Source organism: Dama dama, chromosome X, assembly GCF_033118175.1.
Source record: "Dama dama isolate Ldn47 chromosome X, ASM3311817v1, whole genome shotgun sequence".
Taxonomy (NCBI): Eukaryota; Metazoa; Chordata; class Mammalia; order Artiodactyla; family Cervidae; genus Dama; species Dama dama.
The window spans coordinates 47730385-47750924 of record NC_083714.1 but is presented as its reverse complement, the minus strand read 5'-3'; the positions used below and the strand labels follow the sequence as shown (position 1 = coordinate 47750924).

The 20540-nt window shown below is 40.8% G+C and overlaps 2 protein-coding genes across 2 annotated transcripts; both read left to right on the top strand.

The window, feature by feature from the left end:
* The first annotated feature begins 3585 nt into the window (after positions 1–3585).
* LOC133052073 (spermatid nuclear transition protein 3-like) lies at positions 3586–4099 on the top strand. Its single transcript, XM_061136846.1, has 2 exons — positions 3586–3702; positions 3884–4099. The coding sequence occupies exons 1-2, from the start codon at positions 3586–3588 to the stop codon at positions 4097–4099; spliced, it is 333 nt and encodes a 110-aa protein (XP_060992829.1).
* Positions 4100–14644: 10545 nt separating this feature from the next.
* LOC133052080 (spermatid nuclear transition protein 3-like) lies at positions 14645–15158 on the top strand. Its single transcript, XM_061136852.1, has 2 exons — positions 14645–14761; positions 14943–15158. Exons 1-2 carry the CDS (start codon positions 14645–14647, stop codon positions 15156–15158), a joined length of 333 nt encoding a protein of 110 aa, XP_060992835.1.
* Positions 15159–20540: the final 5382 nt, after the last annotated feature.

The window sequence follows — 20540 nt, the reverse complement described above, 5'->3', positions numbered from 1 at the left end:
GTGGAAACATTCTCCCAGCATATGGTATAGAAAAGGAAGGCTACAATATAGCATATAGATTGATTCAATCTGTATAAATTAAAAAAAAAATCACTGATGTACATATGCTCATCCAAAAATATGTGTATCATATGTATACATTTAGCATTATATAACATATACAATATATATGTTATAAACATTTAGGTAGAACAACAAAGACAGAATATGAACAGTATATATGCCTACTGACACACTTATTGGTGTTCTCTAATTTCATTTGTATAGTCCTTTTTGCAGTTTCCATACTGCTTTGCCTTGAGTATATATTTACAATTAAAAAACATTAATAATGCTCTTTCGAAGCAGGGTAACCCAGACATTAAATTAACATATGCCCAGGTGCCCCTTCAAGTTCTTCCCTCTTCCTCCAAGGCCATGTTTCTTCACAATTTCCCCATCATACCTTAGATGCCAGTTATATGCAAGGCATGTACAACCAGCTTTCTTGGGTCTCGGTGCCTTTGCAGGTTCTGCCCCACTGTCTGGGAAACACTTTCACAGCTTTCCACTTGGTGATCTATCTACTTTAGGTGGCTCAGGATTCATCTCGGGTGTCTTTACTGAAAAGGACCCCTCCCCCACCTCCTTGCCATCAGGCTATGACAAATGCCTCTCTTCTTTACCACCACAGCCCTGTGTGGTTTGTGTACGCTGAACCAACTCATCATGTAAATGGAAAGATAAGTTTACTATTACATTCCTCCTTTTCCTGCCCTGTTCTCTCTCATCAGCAGCTCATCACTTTTTGGTCTCGTCCTCACTCACCTGGTCCCACTTGCACCAGCCTCTTGTTTTATTGAAAGGACATAGACAATGCCTTTTGGGGGCTTTTGCCCAGGCCATTTCCTTTCCCCAGTCTTTATTGCCCATGATAGCCACAAAGTCACTCCCTCTTTTCTTTAATTAAGTCTTTGCTCAGATGTCCTGGATTCATAAGTCCTTCTGCCATTATTCTCTGGGGAGGAAAAACACCCCATTTCTCATAACTCCTATGGTTCTTTCTATAGCGTATAATTGACTATTTGTGGTTAGTATTAACCTTCCATCCTCACTGACTAGAATGTAAGCCCCTTGAAACCAGGGTCCTGTGTATTGGCTCCCGTTGTGCACCTAGTACCCACAACAGTGCCCGAAATACTGCAGGGGGTGAATTAATCCCTGTGAAGTGGGAAATAAGCATTACACCAAAGAATTTATGTCCATTTTTGCAATTAAATAAAACAAATCCAGACTAACGTAAAGAAGGAACTGGATTTGAGATGTCTATGGCGATAGGTTCGACTCACACACTACCTAAAAAATGCTGAGAATTCTCCAAGCTAGGCTTCAACCATACATGAACCAAGAATTTCCAGATGTTCAAGCTTGACTAAGAAAAGGCAGAGGAACAAGAGATCAGATGGACAGCATCCGCTGGATCATAGAAAAAGCAAAGCAATTCCAGAAAAGCATCTGCTTCGCTGACTAGGCTCAAGCACTGTCCTGTGTGGATCACAACAAATTCTGGGAAATCCTTAAAGAGATGGGAATACCAGACCCTCTTACCTACCTCCTGAGAACTCTGTATGCAGGGAAAGCAGCACTAGTTAGAACCAGACATGAAACCTCAGACTGGTTCCAAAATGGGAAAGGGGTAGGTTAAGGCTGTATATTGTCATCCTGCTTATTTAACTTATATGCAGAGTACATCATGAGAAATGCAAGACTGGATGAAGCACAAGGTGGAAGACTGCCGGGAGAAATATCTATAACCTCAGATATGCAGGTGACACCTCCCTTAAGGCAGACACAAAGAGCACTTAAAGAGCGCTACAGCATGTATTCCCCAGGCTATTCCGTGGGCCCTTCAGCTCACCCAACGGCCCAAGTCTGCATGAGATCCAGGGCCTCTGGAAAAAGGCCTGAATCTGCCTCTAATCTCAGTCTCCTCCTGATTGCCACCACACCACCCTTGACTTAATCACTTCCCCAATGGTCCCTCACTGACAGTAACCTGTGGGCATTGCCCACTACAGTGCTGCCCAATAGCTAAGCAGGACAGCTAACAGTCACTCATTTAGAACTCTTTGCTTGTGGCGGGGGCACTCTGAGGCACCAAGCAATGGTTGGGCAACACCTGTTGCCTAGGAATAGGGTAAGTTGAAATGGAACAAACCAATGGCTACCTGTTAAGGCTGTGCTCATCCTGCTCTGTTACACTGTAAATAGAAAAAGAATCACTGTGAATTTAAGGTTTGTGAAAGTAGTTTTCAACGTGGGCGGGCTTGCACATTCTTGTTGGCCTTGAACTATTTATACTATATGCTGAACATGTGATCAAGTGGCAGCGGTTGGAGGGGCACAGAGATAAGTGCTGGTGACAGGAACGCCTGGGAATATAATGAAAAGAATGATAGGCAAAAGTTAAATAAGTATGTGAAATAAAAATCTGAGGTTGGAAAGGAGTGAGTGAAAAAGATGCCAGCACACTGGACCCAAAGTGTCCTTATGTAACAGAGCAACATGGGCAGAGCCCTTCGCAGGTAGCCCTTGCTGTGCCGTATTACTCCGCCTCCTGTTACTAGGCAACAGGACTTGCTCAGCCATTGGTCTGTGCCTCACTGGCCCCACCCACAAGCAACCAACCATCAATGAGCTACCTACAGGTCCTTGCCCTGCTCAGCTATTGGTCAGCACTGCCATGGGCCCTACCTACTGATAACGGTCAAGGAGGGGTGACTGGGGAATTGATCCAGTCAAGAGTCAGTGGTGCACTGGTGAACTGACTCTTGACTTTGAGCACCTTCCTTTTTCAAAAAGCAAAAATCAGGAATTGATTTCTGCTAGATGGGGCCAGTTGAGTTTCCCTACTCAATATGAGAGTTGAAGTATCCCCAAAAATTTTAGTGGAGGAGACATTTAAAACTGTCTTTGCTCTGATGTGTAATCTTATGGAGACTGTGTATTGAACTTTGGGCAACAGACTGAGGATTCACCAAGTCTGGGGGTCGCTGAAGCTCATCACAGTAGATAAAATATCCAACCTGTTCTTAATTACCTTTGTCCACTTAAAGTGCTTTCTCTTAAGTTCCTTAAGCCCTTCCAGAATCCCCAACAGGCAGAAGGTGATCTAGAGATGAAGTGCTTAGAGGACTCTGAAGGGATGAAGTGGGACAGAAAGGGTTCGGCAGATGTTCATAGAGGGATGAAAGAGGCATGAGTGTTGAAGTGGCCCATATAAGTCAAAGGATAAAGGGAAGGGAAAAGAAGTTTGAAAGTCATGAGGAGGAGCACCATGCCCCTGAATCACCACTCCCCAGAATCAGACACACAGACATGTCAGCAGTGGGAAAGTTATATCACAGCCTCCCTCAGCATCCACTAGCCCATGTTGATGGGCACAGTGGTGCACTGTGATGTCTAAGCCCCCCAAACTACTATTGGCTGGCGCAGTGCCTAACGGACCAATCAGATTGAAGGGTGTGGCTCCTCATTGTCCTCAAAGGGTATAAATAGGGAGGTCAGAGGCTGAAAGTCTGGGTTAGGCCACTTCTTGGCACCATCATGACTAACGCAACCAGGAAGCCACAGCAGTCAAGAGGAGTTGCAATGCGGTTTGCTTCAAGGAAGAATGGAACAAAGAAGACCGTTTGTCAAAGGAGGGGCAGAGGCGGTGTCAAGGTAAGATGATTCCAACTAAGCTTCCCATGTGCTCCATTGACTTTGCTGCCCAAGACCTCTACCCTGCCCATGCCTGCCACAAAAGCCCTCATTAGCCCACATCCCTTTCTCATGAAATCTCCCTTCCACCTCAGTTTTTATGTCCTTTCCTCAAAACTAATAACCTTGTCTTGTCTTCCAGGCACGAAATATGACCATGAGGGTCAGAAGACCTCTACAAGGTACCTTCAGAAAGAAAATCCGATCATATGCTACTCAATCGACAAAGCTGAAGAAGACAAGAAAAGCAAACTGTTTCTTCTCTCGCTGTGGACGTAAGAAATCGAATCGAAGCCCAAAAAGGTACCAAACTGTGAGGCAGAGTCAAGGAAGGAGGCAGAATCCAAAGAGAAAATAAGCTCAGCCGCCGCCAAAGAAGAGACCCTGGAGAAGTACAACGTGGGCAGCCAGTAAGTGAATAGCAAATGTCAGACCCTTTAGAATTGTGTCTCCAGAGGTCTGCTTTGTTAGCAATGGCCAACCAAGAAAAGACTCTCACACTAACATAGTAAGCAGATGGCTGCAAATAAAAGAAACACCAAATGGTGAAAAGATGATACTTGTGTGTGTGTGAATTTTCTGATGGAAAGGAGGGAGAGAAGAGAAGAGGTGGGCACTGGAGACGGGAGGGATATGTGGTCCTGAGAGGTTGGGGAACAGACCCTCGGGTCCCCAGTTAGCCAGAGAGTAGAGGTGTGGAGTGGGTCAGGAGTCTGCACTGATGATGGAGAACTCTGCTTAACACTTGATTTCAAGGGCAAGGAGTAGTGGTGTGGTGTTCCTCCCTTTGTCTGGGGTGTGGAAAGACATTAGGGTCTAGATGCCAGACCCAGATGGGAAGGGGTTTTCACACGGGGGTGGAGAATGTGAAACTCCCCCTGAGAAAGGCAGGCAGAAATCACCTCCTGGCCACCTACCTCATAATGGGGTTTGTTGCATCACTCACCTATGCTGTCAGCTAAAGGGGCTCAGAAGGCACAAAGTGCTAATACACCTAAAACCCACAACTAGTACTCCCAGGGACTCAAATAATATTTGGAGGGAACTAACAAAATATTGTTTAGGCCACATATTTGCTAAGAAGTTTTTGGGAGCATTGTATTCCCAAAGAAGGGCAGTGGTGGTGGCCCAATGTCGGTGCACATTACAAACGGGATCACCCTGCTCACAGAATTTTTTTTTTTTTTTTTTGGTATGGGGGGTGGCACTAGGTAGGTTATGAAGAAGTAGTTCCCTGAACAGGGGTTGAATCTGCACCATTCTAGCGTACCATAGAGTTCTATCCATTGGACAGACATGGAAGTCTGTACAGAGAATTTTCACATAAATACTAATATAAGACTGAGTGAAAATTGGTCTTGTAATTATCACCATATCCTAGGATTTCTAAACAACTACAGTCGTAAAACATTCTTCCCCAATAAAGTCTTTTGTTAGTCCAACTTCTACAAGTTTATCATGGTTTAAAAGAAAGAGTATGAAATATTTAATTTGGTGTTAACTTTCATTTTGAAAGGTTTTAAAAATTCCAAGGAGAATAAACAAATATGGAGACATATAAGGCAGAGGCTCTGATGATGAGGATCCTGTGTGTCTTCAGAAAACTTTTTAGAAGCAACCAAAACACAGAGTTTCACCAACAGCATCCAAAGAGTTGAGTTCAAATTTTAACTCAAAGATATGTTATCTTTGATCTGGACTGCAGCTGCCTAACTCAATCTTTCTGGCACTGTAACGCCTGGGAGACCCCAGTGATGATACAAAGTCAGTCACTGAATGTGATTTAAAATCTATAAGAGTGAAAGCCCCCCTGGGTGTGCTGCCCTTTATTTTTTTTAAAGTTCTTTTATTTTAATTGATTTATTTCAATTGGAGGCTAATTACTGTACAATATGATAGTGGTTTTGCCATACATTGTCATGAGTAAGCCATGGGTATACATGTGTTCCCCATCCTGTACCCCCCTCCCACCTCCCTCCCCATCCCATCCCTCAGGATCGTCCCACCACAACAGCCCTGAGCATCCTGCCTCATGCATCCAAGCTGGACTGGAAATCTGTTTCACATACATGTTTCAATGCTATTTGCTCAAATCGTTCCACTCTCGCCTTCTCTCACAGAGTCCAAGAGCCTGTTTTTACCTTTGTGTCCCTGTTGCTGTCTCACATATAGGGTCATTGTTACCATCTTTCTAAATTCCATTTATATGCGTTAATATACTGTATTGGTGTTTTTCTTTCTGACTTCCTTCACTCTGTAATAGGCTCCAGCTTCATCCACCTCATTAGAACTGATGCAAATGCATTCTTTTTAATAGCTGAGTAATATTCCATTGTGCATATGTAGCACGGCTTGCTTATCCATTCGTCTGCCCATGGATGTCTAGGTTGCTTCCATGTCCTGGCTATTATACACAGTATTGTGATGAATGTTGGGGTACATGCGTCTCTTTCAATTCTGGTGTCCCTAGTGTGTATGCCCAGCGGTGGGATTCCTGGGTCGTAGGGAAGTTCCAATTCAAATTTCTGAGGAATCTCCACACTGTTTCTCTCCAGCATTTATTCTTTGTAGACTTTTTGAGAGGAGCCGTTCTGACCAACGTGAGATGGTCCCTCACCGTGGATTTGATTTGCATCTCTCTGATAATGAGTGATGTTGAGCATCTTTATATGTGTTTGTTAGGCATCTGTATGTCTTCTTTGGAGAAATGTCTGTTTAGTTCTTTGGCCCGTTTCTTGAATGGATCGTTTATTTTTCTGGAACTGAGCTGCAGGAGCTGCTTGCATATTTTTTAGATTAATTCCTTGTTCATTGCTTCATTTGCTATTATTTTCTCCCATTCTGAAGGCTGTCTTTTCACCTTGCTTATACTTTCTTTGTTGTGCAAAAGCTTTTAAGTTAACTTATGTCCTATTCATTTATTTTTTGCTTTTATTTCCATTCCTCTGGGAGGTGGGTCATAGAGGATCCTGCTGGGATTTATGTCAGAGAGTGTTTTGCCTATGTTTTCCTCTTGGAGTTTTATAGTTTCTCGTCTTACATTTAGATCTTTAATCCGTTTTGATTTTATTCTTGTACATGGGGTTAGAAAATGTTCTAGTTTCATTCTTTACAAGGAGCTCACCAGCTTTCCCAGCACCACTTGTTAAAGAGATTGTCTTTTCTCCATTGTATGTTCTTGCCTCCTTTGTCAAAGATAAGGTGTCCATAGGTGGGTGCATTTATCTCAGGGCTTTCCATTTTGTTCCATTGATCTGTATTTCTGTCTTTGTGCTGGTACTATACTGTCTTAATGACTGTAGCTTTGTAGTATAGCCTGAAGTCAGGCATGTTGGTTCTTCCAATTCCATTCTTCCTTCACAAAATTGCTTTGGCTATCCAAGGTTTTTTGGTTTTCCATACAAATTATGAAATTGTTTGTTCTAGTTCTGTGATCTCTATAGAACTTTCAGAATTTGTCCTCAGTCATGACGGAGCAAGTGAAAGGATGAAATACTTTCCCTTCTTACTAGTCCTCAATCCCATTTGTCATTAAAAGGCTATTCATTTCTGAAGAGCTATCATGGCTAAAATGGAAGACAGATTTCTTGTTTGTGATATATAATGTAGACATCAATTTTTTTTTCCTGCAGACTGCAATCTATTTTTAATTATACTGATACAACTACTGATGAATAATTAATTTTTGTATGTAGATCAATACTAAGAATGATATGGATCCTTTCCACAATCTCATCCCCAACCTTCTAAACACTGCAGTTCTATACAATATTGATGAAAGTCTGCTCCAACCTGCAGTTACACCAATATCATCAGTATATTCCATGATTTTCTGATTGAATATTTCTCCAAAGCTATTAATATAGGAATTTAATATGTGATAACACTTTCCTATTTATAGAAGCTCCATACCGAAGCATTAATTTAAAAAAAAAAAAAAGCTTTAGATTTATAAAATGCTTACATTCAGCTGTACAACCGTACCAGTACTTGACAGACATTTGGCTGGCTGTCTTACCAAGAAACCCTGTCTATTCTGTAAATCAGTAGTCGGATTCCATGCATTTCTTTATGAAAATTATTTTTCAGAGATAGGGTCTTTTTCAAAGAGCAAAACAAGTAGAATATTTTCTATAGATGTATCCTATATATAGGATAAGGCCTATGTATACTATCTTGACTTACACAGAGATACTTATAAATGTATATATTGGCATATATATGGAAAACCAAACGTACATAGAAAAAGTAAAAATATCATATAGTTCTAGAAGAAAGCCATGCAGAAACTAATGTAATGTAAACTAATGGAAGCCAATGCTATCCAAAAGTCTACAAGTAATAAATGCTGGAGAGGATGTGGAGAAAAGGGAACCCTCTTACACTGTTGGTGGGAATGCAAACTAGTATAGCCGCTATGGAAAACAGTGTGGAGATTTCTTAAAAACCTGGAAGTAGAACTGCCATATGACCAAGCAATCCCACTTCTGGGCACACACACTGAGGAAACCAGATCTGAAAGAGACACGTGCACCCCAATGTTCATCGCAACACTGTTTATAATAGCCAGGACATGGAAGCAACCTAGAAGCCCATCAGCAGATGAATGGATAAGGAAGCTGTGGTACATATACACCATGGAATATTACTCAGCCGTTAAAAAGAATTCATTTGAACCAGTCCTAATGAGATGGATGAAACTGGAGCCCATTTTACAGAGTGAAGTAAGCCAGAAAGATAAAGAACTTTACAGCATACTAACACATATATATGGAATTTAGAAAGATGGTAACGATAACCCTATATGCAAAACAGAAAAAGAGACAGAGAAATACAGAATAGACTTTTGAACTCTGTGGGAGAAGGTGAGGGTGGGATGTTTCTAAAGAATAGCATGTATACTATCTGTGGTGAAACAGATCACCAGCCCAGGTGGGATGCATGAGGCAAGTGCTCGGGCCTGGTGCACTGGGAAGACCCAGAGGAATCGGGTGGAGAGGGAGGTGGGAGAGGGAATTGGGATGGGGAATACGTGTCAATTTATGGCTGATTCATATCAATGTATGACAAAACCCACTGAAATGTTGTGAAGTAATTAGCCTCCAACTAATAAAAAAAAATTAAAAAAAATTTAAAAAAAATAGGAAGCCATGCAGAAACTAATGTTCCTCAAACTTAGGCTAAATCCATTGTGTCTGAATGCACAAACATAAAATATTAATAATTTTACATGTACAAAGCTCCAACAAATATAATTGCATGGAAACTAATTGGGAATGAAAAACACTTACTGAAAACTCTAAAAGTCATCAGGTGAAAAGAGACACTCAATAGAAAATGATCAAGATAATTGAAAGACTTGGACAAAAACTTGGCCAAAGAAGTCACAGCAATGGCAAATAAGCGCAGGAAAAGATGCTGAGCATATTGGCTATGACGGAAATGCAAATTAAAACTAAAAAGAGTTCTAACCGCTCTATATCTATCAAAGTGGCTACACATTTTTAAAAGGTGACCACACAATAAGGTGGCAAGGATGCAGAGAAACTGGATTATTCATACATTTCTTGTGAGAGTATAAAATGGTACAGCTATCCTGTAAAACAGTTTGACACTTGATTAAACAACATGCTGTAAACATTCAAGTATAATTTGACCCAGAAGTTGTATTCCTGCATATTTATTCCAGAGAAATGAACATAAAACCTTTCACATGAATTTTCATTGAAACTTTGTTTGTAATAGCTAAAAATGTAGACAGGCTAGAGGTCCTTCAATGAGTGACTTGTTCACCTGTGGTGTAACCATAGTTACATAACCATACCACCATACCAGTAACAGTCAACCATACCAGTAGCACTCCTCATCAATAAAATGGAAGAAAATATTAATACACGTAACAACGTGGATGAATCTCAAGTGCATGCCAAAGTAAAACAGAGGCCAATCTCAAAAAGACATGTACTTTATGATTCCATGTACATATTATTCTCAAAATGACAAAATTAGAGACATGGAAAAGAAATCAGTAGTCACAAGGGATTATGGAATAAGAATATAAGACTGTGGTATTAGGGAATGCCTTTAAGGTTACGGAACAGTTCTCTATCTTGAGGTGGTTATGCAAATACACATATATTTTTCATATATATATATATACATATACACACACATATACATCAATATTCATATAAAAGATATGATAACCATAATACATAAGAGCTCTCAAACTCACTAATAAGAGAACAAATAAACCAATTAAAATGTGGGAAAACTTGAATAGCAATTGGTTGACATCAGATATGACATAGTTGTACAGATGACTCATAAAGACATACAATTTATTAAAATAATTAATAATTAGTAGTGAATGCATATTAAGGTTGCAAATTGTATCTTGGATAAAAGGAATAAAATAACTGAGAACATAAACAACTCTCAGGAAAAGAGAGAAACTTAAACTCTCCTCAGTGACTCATAAGAATGCAAAATGATAAAGACACTTTGGGAAATGTTTTTCATTACTCATAAATATCTGCACACTGGAAAACTGTGTAATCCCATTCCTAAATAACTCCCACATAAAACATGAATTTCTGTCCACATAAAACCCTTCATGCCAATGTTTATTGTGGCTCTATTAATAATAGCCCCAAACTGGCAATAACTCAAATGTTATTCAACTGGTAAGCCAATATACAAATGGTGCATCCATCCAATGGAATACTATTCAACAAGGAAAAGGGACATGCTATTGATGATTGTAAGAACTTGAAAGTTTTTCAACTTAACAAGAAGCAGATCAGAAAGACTACTGACAGGATGAGGTAATAGGCACATGGAAAAACACTGACCATCACTAATAATTAGAGAAATAGAAATCAAAATCACTAGGAGATATCACCTCACAGCTGTCAGAATGGCTATCATCAAGTCAAAAAGTCTGAAAATAACATATGGCGGCAAGGATGTGGACAAAAGGAAGCCCTTGTACATAATTGGTGGGAATGTAAATTTGTGCACTCACCCTGGAACACAACGTGGGAGTTTCTTAAAAACACTAAAAATAGAACTACCATGTGACCCAGCTATTCCACGCCTAGCTATACATCAGAAGAAAATGAACACTAATTTGAAAAGATACATGAACCCCAAAGTTTATTACAGCCTTGTTTACAATAGAAAAGATATGGAGGCAACCAGTGAGCAAGATGCACATGGTTCCTGTCCTCATAGCACTTGCCTGGAGTATGAGATAAGCAAGCATTTGAACACCACAGTAATCCTCAGAAATACTGGTAGTTACATGTTTGTTGAGGTGGAAACATTCTCCCAGCATATGGTATAGAAAAGGAAGGCTACAATATAGCATATAGATTGATTCAATCTGTATAAATTAAAAAAAAAAATCACTGATGTACATATGCTCATCCAAAAATATGTGTATCATATGTATACATTTAGCATTATATAACATATACAATATATATGTTATAAACATTTAGGTAGAACAACAAAGACAGAATATGAACAGTATATATGCCTACTGACACACTTATTGGTGTTCTCTAATTTCATTTGTATAGTCCTTTTTGCAGTTTCCATACTGCTTTGCCTCGAGTATATATTTACAATTAGAAAACATTAATAATGCTCTTTCGAAGCAGGGTAACCCAGACATTAAATTAACATATGCCCAGGTGCCCCTTCAAGTTCTTCCCTCTTCCTCCAAGGCCATGTTTCTTCACAATTTCCCCATCATACCTTAGATGCCAGTTATATGCAAGGCATGTATAACCAGCTTTCTTGGGTCTCGGTGCCTTTGCAGGTTCTGCCCCACTGTCTGGGAAACACTTTCACAGCTTTCCACTTGGTGATCTATCTACTTTAGGTGGCTCAGGATTCATCTCGGGTGTCTTTACTGAAAAGGACCCCTCCCCCACCTCCTTGCCATCAGGCTATGACAAATGCCTCTCTTCTTTACCACCACAGCCCTGTGTGGTTTGTGTACGCTGAACCAACTCATCATGTAAATGGAAAGATAAGTTTACTATTACATTCCTCCTTTTCCTGCCCTGTTCTCTCTCATCAGCAGCTCATCACTTTTTGGTCTCGTCCTCACTCACCTGGTCCCACTTGCACCAGCCTCTTGTTTTATTGAAAGGACATAGACAATGCCTTTTGGGGGCTTTTGCCCAGGCCATTTCCTTTCCCCAGTCTTTATTGCCCATGATAGCCACAAAGTCACTCCCTCTTTTCTTTAATTAAGTCTTTGCTCAGATGTCCTGGATTCATAAGTCCTTCTGCCATTATTCTCTGGGGAGGAAAAACACCCCATTTCTCATAACTCCTATGGTTCTTTCTATAGCGTATAATTGACTATTTGTGGTTAGTATTAACCTTCCATCCTCACTGACTAGAATGTAAGCCCCTTGAAACCAGGGTCCTGTGTATTGGCTCCCGTTGTGCACCTAGCACCCACAACAGTGCCTGAAATACCGCAGGGGGTGAATTAATCCCTGTGAAGTGGGAAATAAGCATTACACCAAAGAATTTATGTCCATTTTTGCAATTAAATAAAACAAATCCAGACTAACATAAAGAAGGAACTGGATTTGAGATGACTATGGCGATAGGGTCGACTCACACACTACCTAAAAAATGCTGAGAATTCTCCAAGCTAGGCTTCAACCATACATGAACCAAGAATTTCCAGATGTTCAAGCTTGACTAAGAAAAGGCAGAGGAACAAGAGATCAGATGGACAGCATCCGCTGGATCATAGAAAAAGCAAGGCAATTCCAGAAAAGCATCTGCTTCACTGACTAGGCTCAAGCACTGTCCTGTGTGGATCACAACAAATTCTGGGAAATCCTTAAAGAGATGGGAATACCAGACCCTCTTACCTACCTCCTGAGAACTCTGTATGCAGGGAAAGCAGCACTAGTTAGAACCAGACATGAAACCTCAGACTGGTTCCAAAATGGGAAAGGGGTATGTTAAGGCTGTATATTGTCATCCTGCTTATTTAACTTATATGCAGAGTACATCATGAGAAATGCAAACCTGGATGAAGCACAAGCTGGAAGACTGCCGGGAGAACTATCTATAACCTCAGATATGCAGGTGACCCCTCCCTTAAGGCAGACACAAAGAGCACTTAAAGAGCGCTACAGCATGTATTCCCCAGGCTATTCCGTGGGCCCTTCAGCTCACCCACCGGCCCAAGTCTGCATGAGCTCCAGGGCCTCTGGAAAAAGGCCTGAATCTGCCTCTAATCTCAGTCTCCTCCTGATTGCCACCACACCACCCTTGACTTAATCACTTCCCCAATGGTCCCTCACTGACAGTAACCTGTGGGCATTGCCCACTACAGTGCTGCCCAATAGCTAAGCAGGACAGCTAACAGTCACTCATTTACAACTGTTTGCTTGTGGCGGGGGCACTCTGAGGCACCAAGCAAGGGTTGGGCAACACCTGTTGCCTAGGAATAGGGTAGGTTGAAATGGAACACACCAATGTCTACCTGTTAAGGCTGTGCTCTTCCTGCTCTGTTACACTGTAAATAGAAAAAGAATCACTGTGAATTTAAGGTTTGTGAAAGTAGTTTTCAACGTGGGCGGGCCTGCACATTCTTGTTGGCTTTGAACTATTTATATTATATGCTGAACATGTGATCAAGTGGCAGCGGTTGGAGGGGCACAGAGATAAGTGCTGGTGACAGGAACGCCTGGGAATATAATGAAAAGAATGATAGGCAAAAGTTAAATAAGTATGTGAAATAAAAATCTGAGGTTGGAAAGGAGTGAGTGAAACAGATGCCGGCACACTGGACCCAAAGTGTCCTTATGTAACAGAGCAACATGGGCAGAGCCCTTCGCAGGTAGCCCTTGCTGTGCCGTATTACTCCGCCTCCTGTTACTAGGCAACAGGACTTGCTCAGCCATTGGTCTGTGCCTCACTGGCCCCACCCACAAGCAACCAACCATCAGTGAGCTACCTTCATGTCCTTGCCCTGCTCAGCTATTGGTCAGCACTGCCATGGGCCCTACCTACTGATAACGGTCAAGGAGGGGTGACTGGGGAATTGATCCAGTCAAGAGTCAGTGGTGCACTGGTGAACTGACTCTTGACTTTGAGCACCTTCCTTTTTCAAAAAGCAAAAATCAGGAATTGATTTCTGCTAGATGGGGCAAGCTAAGTTTCCCTACTCAATATGAGAGTTGAAGTGTCCCTAAAATTTTAGTGGAGGAGACATTTAAAACTGTCTTTGCTCTGATGTGTAATCTTATGGAGACTGTGTATTGAACTTTGGGCAACAGACTGAGGATTCACCAAGTCTGGGGGTCGCTGAAGCTCATCACAGTAGATAAAATATCCAACCTGTTCTTAATTACCTTTGTCCACTTAAAGTGCTTTCTCTTAAGTTCCTTAAGCCCTTCCAGAACCCCCAACAGGCAGAAGGTGATCTAGAGATGAAGTGCTTAGAGGACTCTGAAGGGATGAAGTGGGACAGAAAGGGTTCGGCAGATGTTCATGGAGGGATGAAAGAGGCATGAGTGTTGAAGTGGCACATATAAGTCAAAGGATAAAGGGAAGGGAAAAGAAGTTTGAAAGTCATGAGGAGGAGCACCATGCCCCTGAATCACCACTCCCCAGAATCAGACACACAGACATGTCAGCAGTGGGAAAGTTATATCACAGCCTCCCTCAGCATCCACTAGCCCATGTTGATGGGCACAGTGGTGCACTGTGATGTCTAAGCCCCCCAAACTACTATTGGCTGGCGCAGTGCCTAACGGACCAATCAGATTGAAGGGTGTGGCTCCTCATTGTCCTCAAAGGGTATAAATAGGGAGGTCAGAGGCTGAAAGTCTGGGTTAGGCCACTTCTTGGCACCATCATGACTAACGCAACCAGGAAGCCACAGCAGTCAAGAGGAGTTGCAATGCGGTTTGCTTCAAGGAAGAATGGAACAAAGAAGACCGTTTGTCAAAGGAGGGGCAGAGGCGGTGTCAAGGTAAGATGATTCCAACTAAGCTTCCCATGTTCTCCATTGACTTTGCTGCCCAAGACCTCTACCCTGCCCATGCCTGCCACAAAAGCCCTCATTAGCCCACATCCCTTTCTCATGAAATCTCCCTTCCACCTCAGTTTTTATGTCCTTTCTTCAAAACTAATACCCTTGTCTTGTCTTCCAGGCACGAAATATGACCATGAGGGTCAGAAGACCTCTACAAGGTACCTTCAGAAAGAAAATCCGATCATATGCTACTCAATCGACAAAGCTGAAGAAGACAAGAAAAGCAAACTGTTTCTTCTCTCGCTGTGGACGTAAGAAATCGAATCGAAGCCCAAAAAGGTACCAAACTGTGAGGCAGAGTCAAGGAAGGAGGCAGAATCCAAAGAGAAAATAAGCTCAGCCGCCGCCAAAGAAGAGACCCTGGAGAAGTACAACGTGGGCAGCCAGTAAGTGAATAGCAAATGTCAGACCCTTTAGAATTGTGTCTCCAGAGGTCTGCTTTGTTAGCAATGGCCAACCAAGAAAAGACTCTCACACTAACATAGTAAGCAGATGGCTGCAAATAAAAGAAACACCAAATGGTGAAAAGATGATACTTGTGTGTGTGTGAATTTTCTGATGGAAAGGAGGGAGAGAAGAGAAGAGGTGGGCACTGGAGACGGGAGGGATATGTGGTCCTGAGAGGTTGGGGAACAGACCCTCGGGTCCCCAGTTAGCCAGAGAGTAGAGGTGTGGAGTGGGTCAGGAGTCTGCACTGATGATGGAGAACTCTGCTTAACACTTGATTTCAAGGGCAAGGAGTAGTGGTGTGGTGTTCCTCCCTTTGTCTGGGGTGTGGAAAGACATTAGGGTCTAGATGCCAGACCCAGATGGGAAGGGGTTTTCACACGGGGGTGGAGAATGTGAAACTCCCCCTGAGAAAGGCAGGCAGAAATCACCTCCTGGCCACCTACCTCATAATGGGGTTTGTTGCATCACTCACCTATGCTGTCAGCTAAAGGGGCTCAGAAGGCACAAAGTGCTAATACACCTAAAACCCACAACTAGTACTCCCAGGGACTCAAATAATATTTGGAGGGAACTAACAAAATATTGTTTAGGCCACATATTTGCTAAGAAGTTTTTGGGAGCATTGTATTCCCAAAGAAGGGCAGTGGTGGTGGCCCAATGTCGGTGCACATTACAAACGGGATCACCCTGCACACAGAATTTTTTTTTTTTTTTTGGTATGGGGGGTGGCACTAGGTAGGTTATGAAGAAGTAGTTCCCAGAACAGGGGTTGAATCTGCACCATTCTAGCGTACCATAGAGTTCTATCCATTGGACAGACATGGAAGTCTCTACAGAGAATTTTCACATAAATACTAATATAAGACTGAGTGAAAATTTTTCTTGTAATTATCACCATATCCTAGGATTTCTAAACAACTACAGTCGTAAAACATTCTTCCCCAATAAAGTCTTTTGTTAGTCCAACTTCTACAAGTTTATCATGGTTTAAAAGAAAGAGTATGAAATATTTAATTTGGTGTTAACTTTCATTTTGAAAGGTTTTAAAAATTCCAAGGAGAATAAACAAATATGGAGACATATAAGGCAGAGGCTCTGATGATGAGGATCCTGTGTGTCTTCAGAAAACTTTTTAGAAGCAACCAAAACACAGAGTTTCACCAACAGCATCCAAAGAGTTGAGTTCAAATTTTAACTCAAAGATATGTTATCTTTGATCTGGACTGCAGCTGCCTAACTCAATCTTTCTGGCACTGTAACGCCTGGGAGACCCCAGTGATGATACAAAGTCAGTCACTGAACGTGATTTAAAATCTATAAGAGTGAAAGCCCCCCTGGGTGTGCTGCCCTTTATTTTTTTTTAAAGTTCTTTTATTTTAATTGATTTATTTCAATTGGAGGCTAATTACTGTACAATATGATAGTGGTTTTGCCATACATTGTCATGAGTAAGCCATGGGTATACATGTGTTCCCCATCCTGTACCCCACTCCCACCTCCCTCCCCATCCCATCCCTTAGGATCGTCCCACCACAACAGCCCTGAGCATCCTGCCTCATGCATCCAAGCTGGACTGGAAATCTGTTTCACATACATGTTTCAATGCTATTTGCTCAAATCGTTCCACTCTTGCCTTCTCTCACAGAGTCCAAGAGTCTGTTTTTACCTTTGTGTCTCTGTTGCTGTCTCACATATAGGGTCATTGTTACCATCTTTCTAAATTCCATTTATATGCGTTAATATACTGTATTGGTGTTTTTCTTTCTGACTTCCTTCACTCTGTAATAGGCTCCAGCTTCATCCACCTCATTAGACCTGATGCAAATGCATTCTTTTTAATAGCTGAGTAATATTCCATTGTGCATATGTAGCACGGCTTGCTTATCCATTCGTCTGCCCATGGATGTCTAGGTTGCTTCCATGTCCTGGCTATTATAAACAGTATTGTGATGAATATTGGGGTACATGCGTCTCTTTCAATTCTGGTGTCCCTAGTGTGTATGCCCAGCGGTGGGATTCCTGGGTCATAGGGAAGTTCCAATTCAAATTTCTGAGGAATCTCCACACTGTTTCTCTCCAGCATTTATTCTTTGTAGACTTTTTGAGAGGAGCTGTTCTGACCAACGTGAGATGGTCCCTCACCGTGGATTTGATTTGCATTTCTCTGATAATGAGTAATGTTGAGCATCTTTATATGTGTTTGTTAGGCATCTGTATGTCTTCTTTGGAGAAATGTCTGTTTAGTTCTTTGGCCCGTTTCTTGAATGGATCGTTTATTTTTCTGGAACTGAGCTGCAGGAGCTGCTTGCATATTTTTTAGATTAATTCCTTGTTCATTGCTTCATTTGCTATTATTTTCTCCCATTCTGAAGGCTGTCTTTTCACCTTGCTTATACTTTCTTTGTTGTGCAAAAGCTTTTAAGTTAACTTATGTCCTATTCATTTATTTTTTGCTTTTATTTCCATTCCTCTGGGAGGTGTGTCATAGAGGATCCTGCTGGGATTTATGTCAGAGAGTGTTTTGCCTATGTTTTCCTCTTGGAGTTTTATAGTTTCTCGTCTTACATTTAGATCTTTAATCCGTTTTGATTTTATTCTTGTACATGGGGTTAGAAAATGTTCTAGTTTCATTCTTTACAAGGAGCTCACCAGCTTTCCCAGCACCACTTGTTAAAGAGATTGTCTTTTCTCCATTGTATGTTCTTGCCTCCTTTGTCAAAGATAAGGTGTCCATAGGTGGGTGCATTTATCTCAGGGCTTTCCATTTTGTTCCATTGATCTGTATTTCTGTCTTTGTGCTGGTACTATACTGTCTTGATGACTGTAGCTTTGTAGTATAGCCTGAAGTCAGGCACGTTGGTTCTTCCAATTCCATTCTTCCTTCACAAAATTGCTTTGGCTATCCAAGGTTTTTTGGTTTTCCATACAAATTATGAAATTGTTTGTTCTAGTTCTGTGATCTCTATAGAACTTTCAGAATTTGTCCTCAGTCATGACGGAGCAAGTGAAAGGATGAAATACTTTCCCTTCTTACTAGTCCTCAACCCCATTTGTCATTAAAAGGCTATTCATTTCTGAAGAGCTATCATGGCTAAAATGGAAGACAGATTTCTTGTTTGTGATATATAATGTAGACATCAATTTCTATTTTTTTCCTGCAGACTTCAATCTATTTTTAATTATACTGATACAACTAATGATGAATAATTTATTTTTGTATGTAGATCAATACTAAGAATGATATGGATCCTTTCCACAATCTCATCCCCAACCTTTGAAACACTGCAGTTCTATACAATATTGATGAAAGTCTGCTCCAACCTGCAGTTACACCAATATCATCAGTATATTCCATGATTTTCTGATTGAACATTTCTCCAAAGCTCTTAATATAGGAATTTAATATGTGATAACACTTTCCTATTTACAGAAGCTCCATACCTAAGCATTAATTAAAAAAAAAAAAAGCTTTAGATTTATAAAATGCTTACATTCAGCTGTACAACCGTACCAGTACTTGACAGACGTTTGGCTGGCTGTCTTACCAAGAAACCCTGTCTATTCTGTAAATCAGTAGTTGGATTCCATGCATTTCTTTATGAAAATTATTTTTCAGAGAGAGGGTCTTCTTCAAAGAGCAAAACAAGCAGAATATTTTCTATAGATGTATCCTATATATAGGATAAGGCCTATGTATACTATCTTGACTTACACAGAGATACTTATAAATGTATATATTGGCATATATATGGAAAACCAAACGTACATAGAAAAAGAAAAATATCATATAGTTCTAGAAGAAAGCCATGCAGAAACTAATGTAATGTAAACTAATGGAAGCCAATGCTATCCAAAAGTCTACAAGTAATAAATGCTGGAGAGGGTGTGGAGAAAAGGGAATCCTCTTACACTGTTGGTGGGAATGCAAACTAGTATAGCCGCTATGGAAAACAGTGTGGAAATTTCTTAAAAACCTGGAAGTAGAACTGCCATATGACCAAGCAATCCCACTTCTGGGCACACACACTGAGGAAACCAGATCTGAAAGAGACACGTGCACCCCAATGTTCATCGCAACACTGTTTATAATAGCCAGGACATGGAAGCAACCTAGAAGCTCATCAGCAGATGAATGGATAAGGAAGCTGTGGTACATATACATCATGGAATGTTACTCAGCCGTTAAAAAGAATTCATTTGAACCAGTCCTAATGAGATGGATGAAACTGGAGCCCATTATACAGAGTGAAGTAAGCCAGAAAGATAAAGAACATTACAGCATACTAACACATATATATGGAATTTAGAAAGATGGTAACGATAACCCCATATGCAAAACAGAAAAAGAGACACAGAAATACAGAATAGACTTTTGAACTCTGTGGGAGAAGGTGAGGGTGGGATGTTTCAAAAGAATAGCATGTATACTATCTGTGGTGAAACAGATCACCAGACCAGGTGGGATGCATGAGACAAGTGCTCGGGCCTGGTGCACTGGGAAGACCCAGAGGAATCGGGTGGAGAGGGAGGTGGGAGGGGGGATCGGGATGGGGAATACGTGTAAATTTATGGCTGATTCATATCAATGTATGACAAAACCCACTGAAATGTTGTGAAGTAATTAGCCTCCAACTAATAAAAAAAAAAAATTAAAAAAAATTAAAAAAAATAGGAAGCCATGCAGACACTAATGTTCCTCAAACTTAGGCTAAATCCATTGTGTCTGAATGCACAAACATAAAATATTAATAATTTTACATGTACAAAGCCCCAACAAATATAATTGCATGGAAACTAATTGGGAATGAAAAACACTTACTGAAAACTCTAAAAGTCATCAGGTGAAAAGAGACACTCAATAGAAAATGATCAAGATAATTGAAAGACTTGAACAAAAACTTGGCCAAAGAAGTCACAGCAATGGCAAATAAGCGCAGGAAAAGATGCTGAGCATATTGGCTATGACGGAAATGCAAATTAAAACTAAAAAGAGTTCTAACCGCTCTATATCTATCAAAGTGGCTACACATTTTTAAAAGGTGACCACACAATAAGGTGGCAAGGATGCAGAGAAACTGGATTATTCATACATTTCTTGTGAGAGTATAAAATGGTACAGCTATCCTGGAAAACAGTATGACACTTGATTAAACAACATGCTGTAAACATTCAAGTATAATTTGACCCAGAAGTTGTATTCCTGCATATTTATTCCAGAGAAATGAACATAAAACCTTTCACATGAATTTTCACTGAAACTTTGTTT

What these genes read in the sequence shown, in the direction of transcription:
- LOC133052073 (XM_061136846.1), top strand. Translation starts at nt 3,586, where the DNA reads ATGACTAACGCAACCAGGAAGCCACAGCAGTCAAGAGGAGTTGCAATG. An exon ending in GGGGCAGAGGCGGTGTCAAG is followed by an intron (nt 3,703 to 3,883) that starts GTAAGATGATTC and finishes CTTGTCTTCCAG; the next exon opens with GCACGAAATATGACCATGAG.
- LOC133052080 (XM_061136852.1), top strand. Translation starts at nt 14,645, where the DNA reads ATGACTAACGCAACCAGGAAGCCACAGCAGTCAAGAGGAGTTGCAATG. An exon ending in GGGGCAGAGGCGGTGTCAAG is followed by an intron (nt 14,762 to 14,942) that starts GTAAGATGATTC and finishes CTTGTCTTCCAG; the next exon opens with GCACGAAATATGACCATGAG.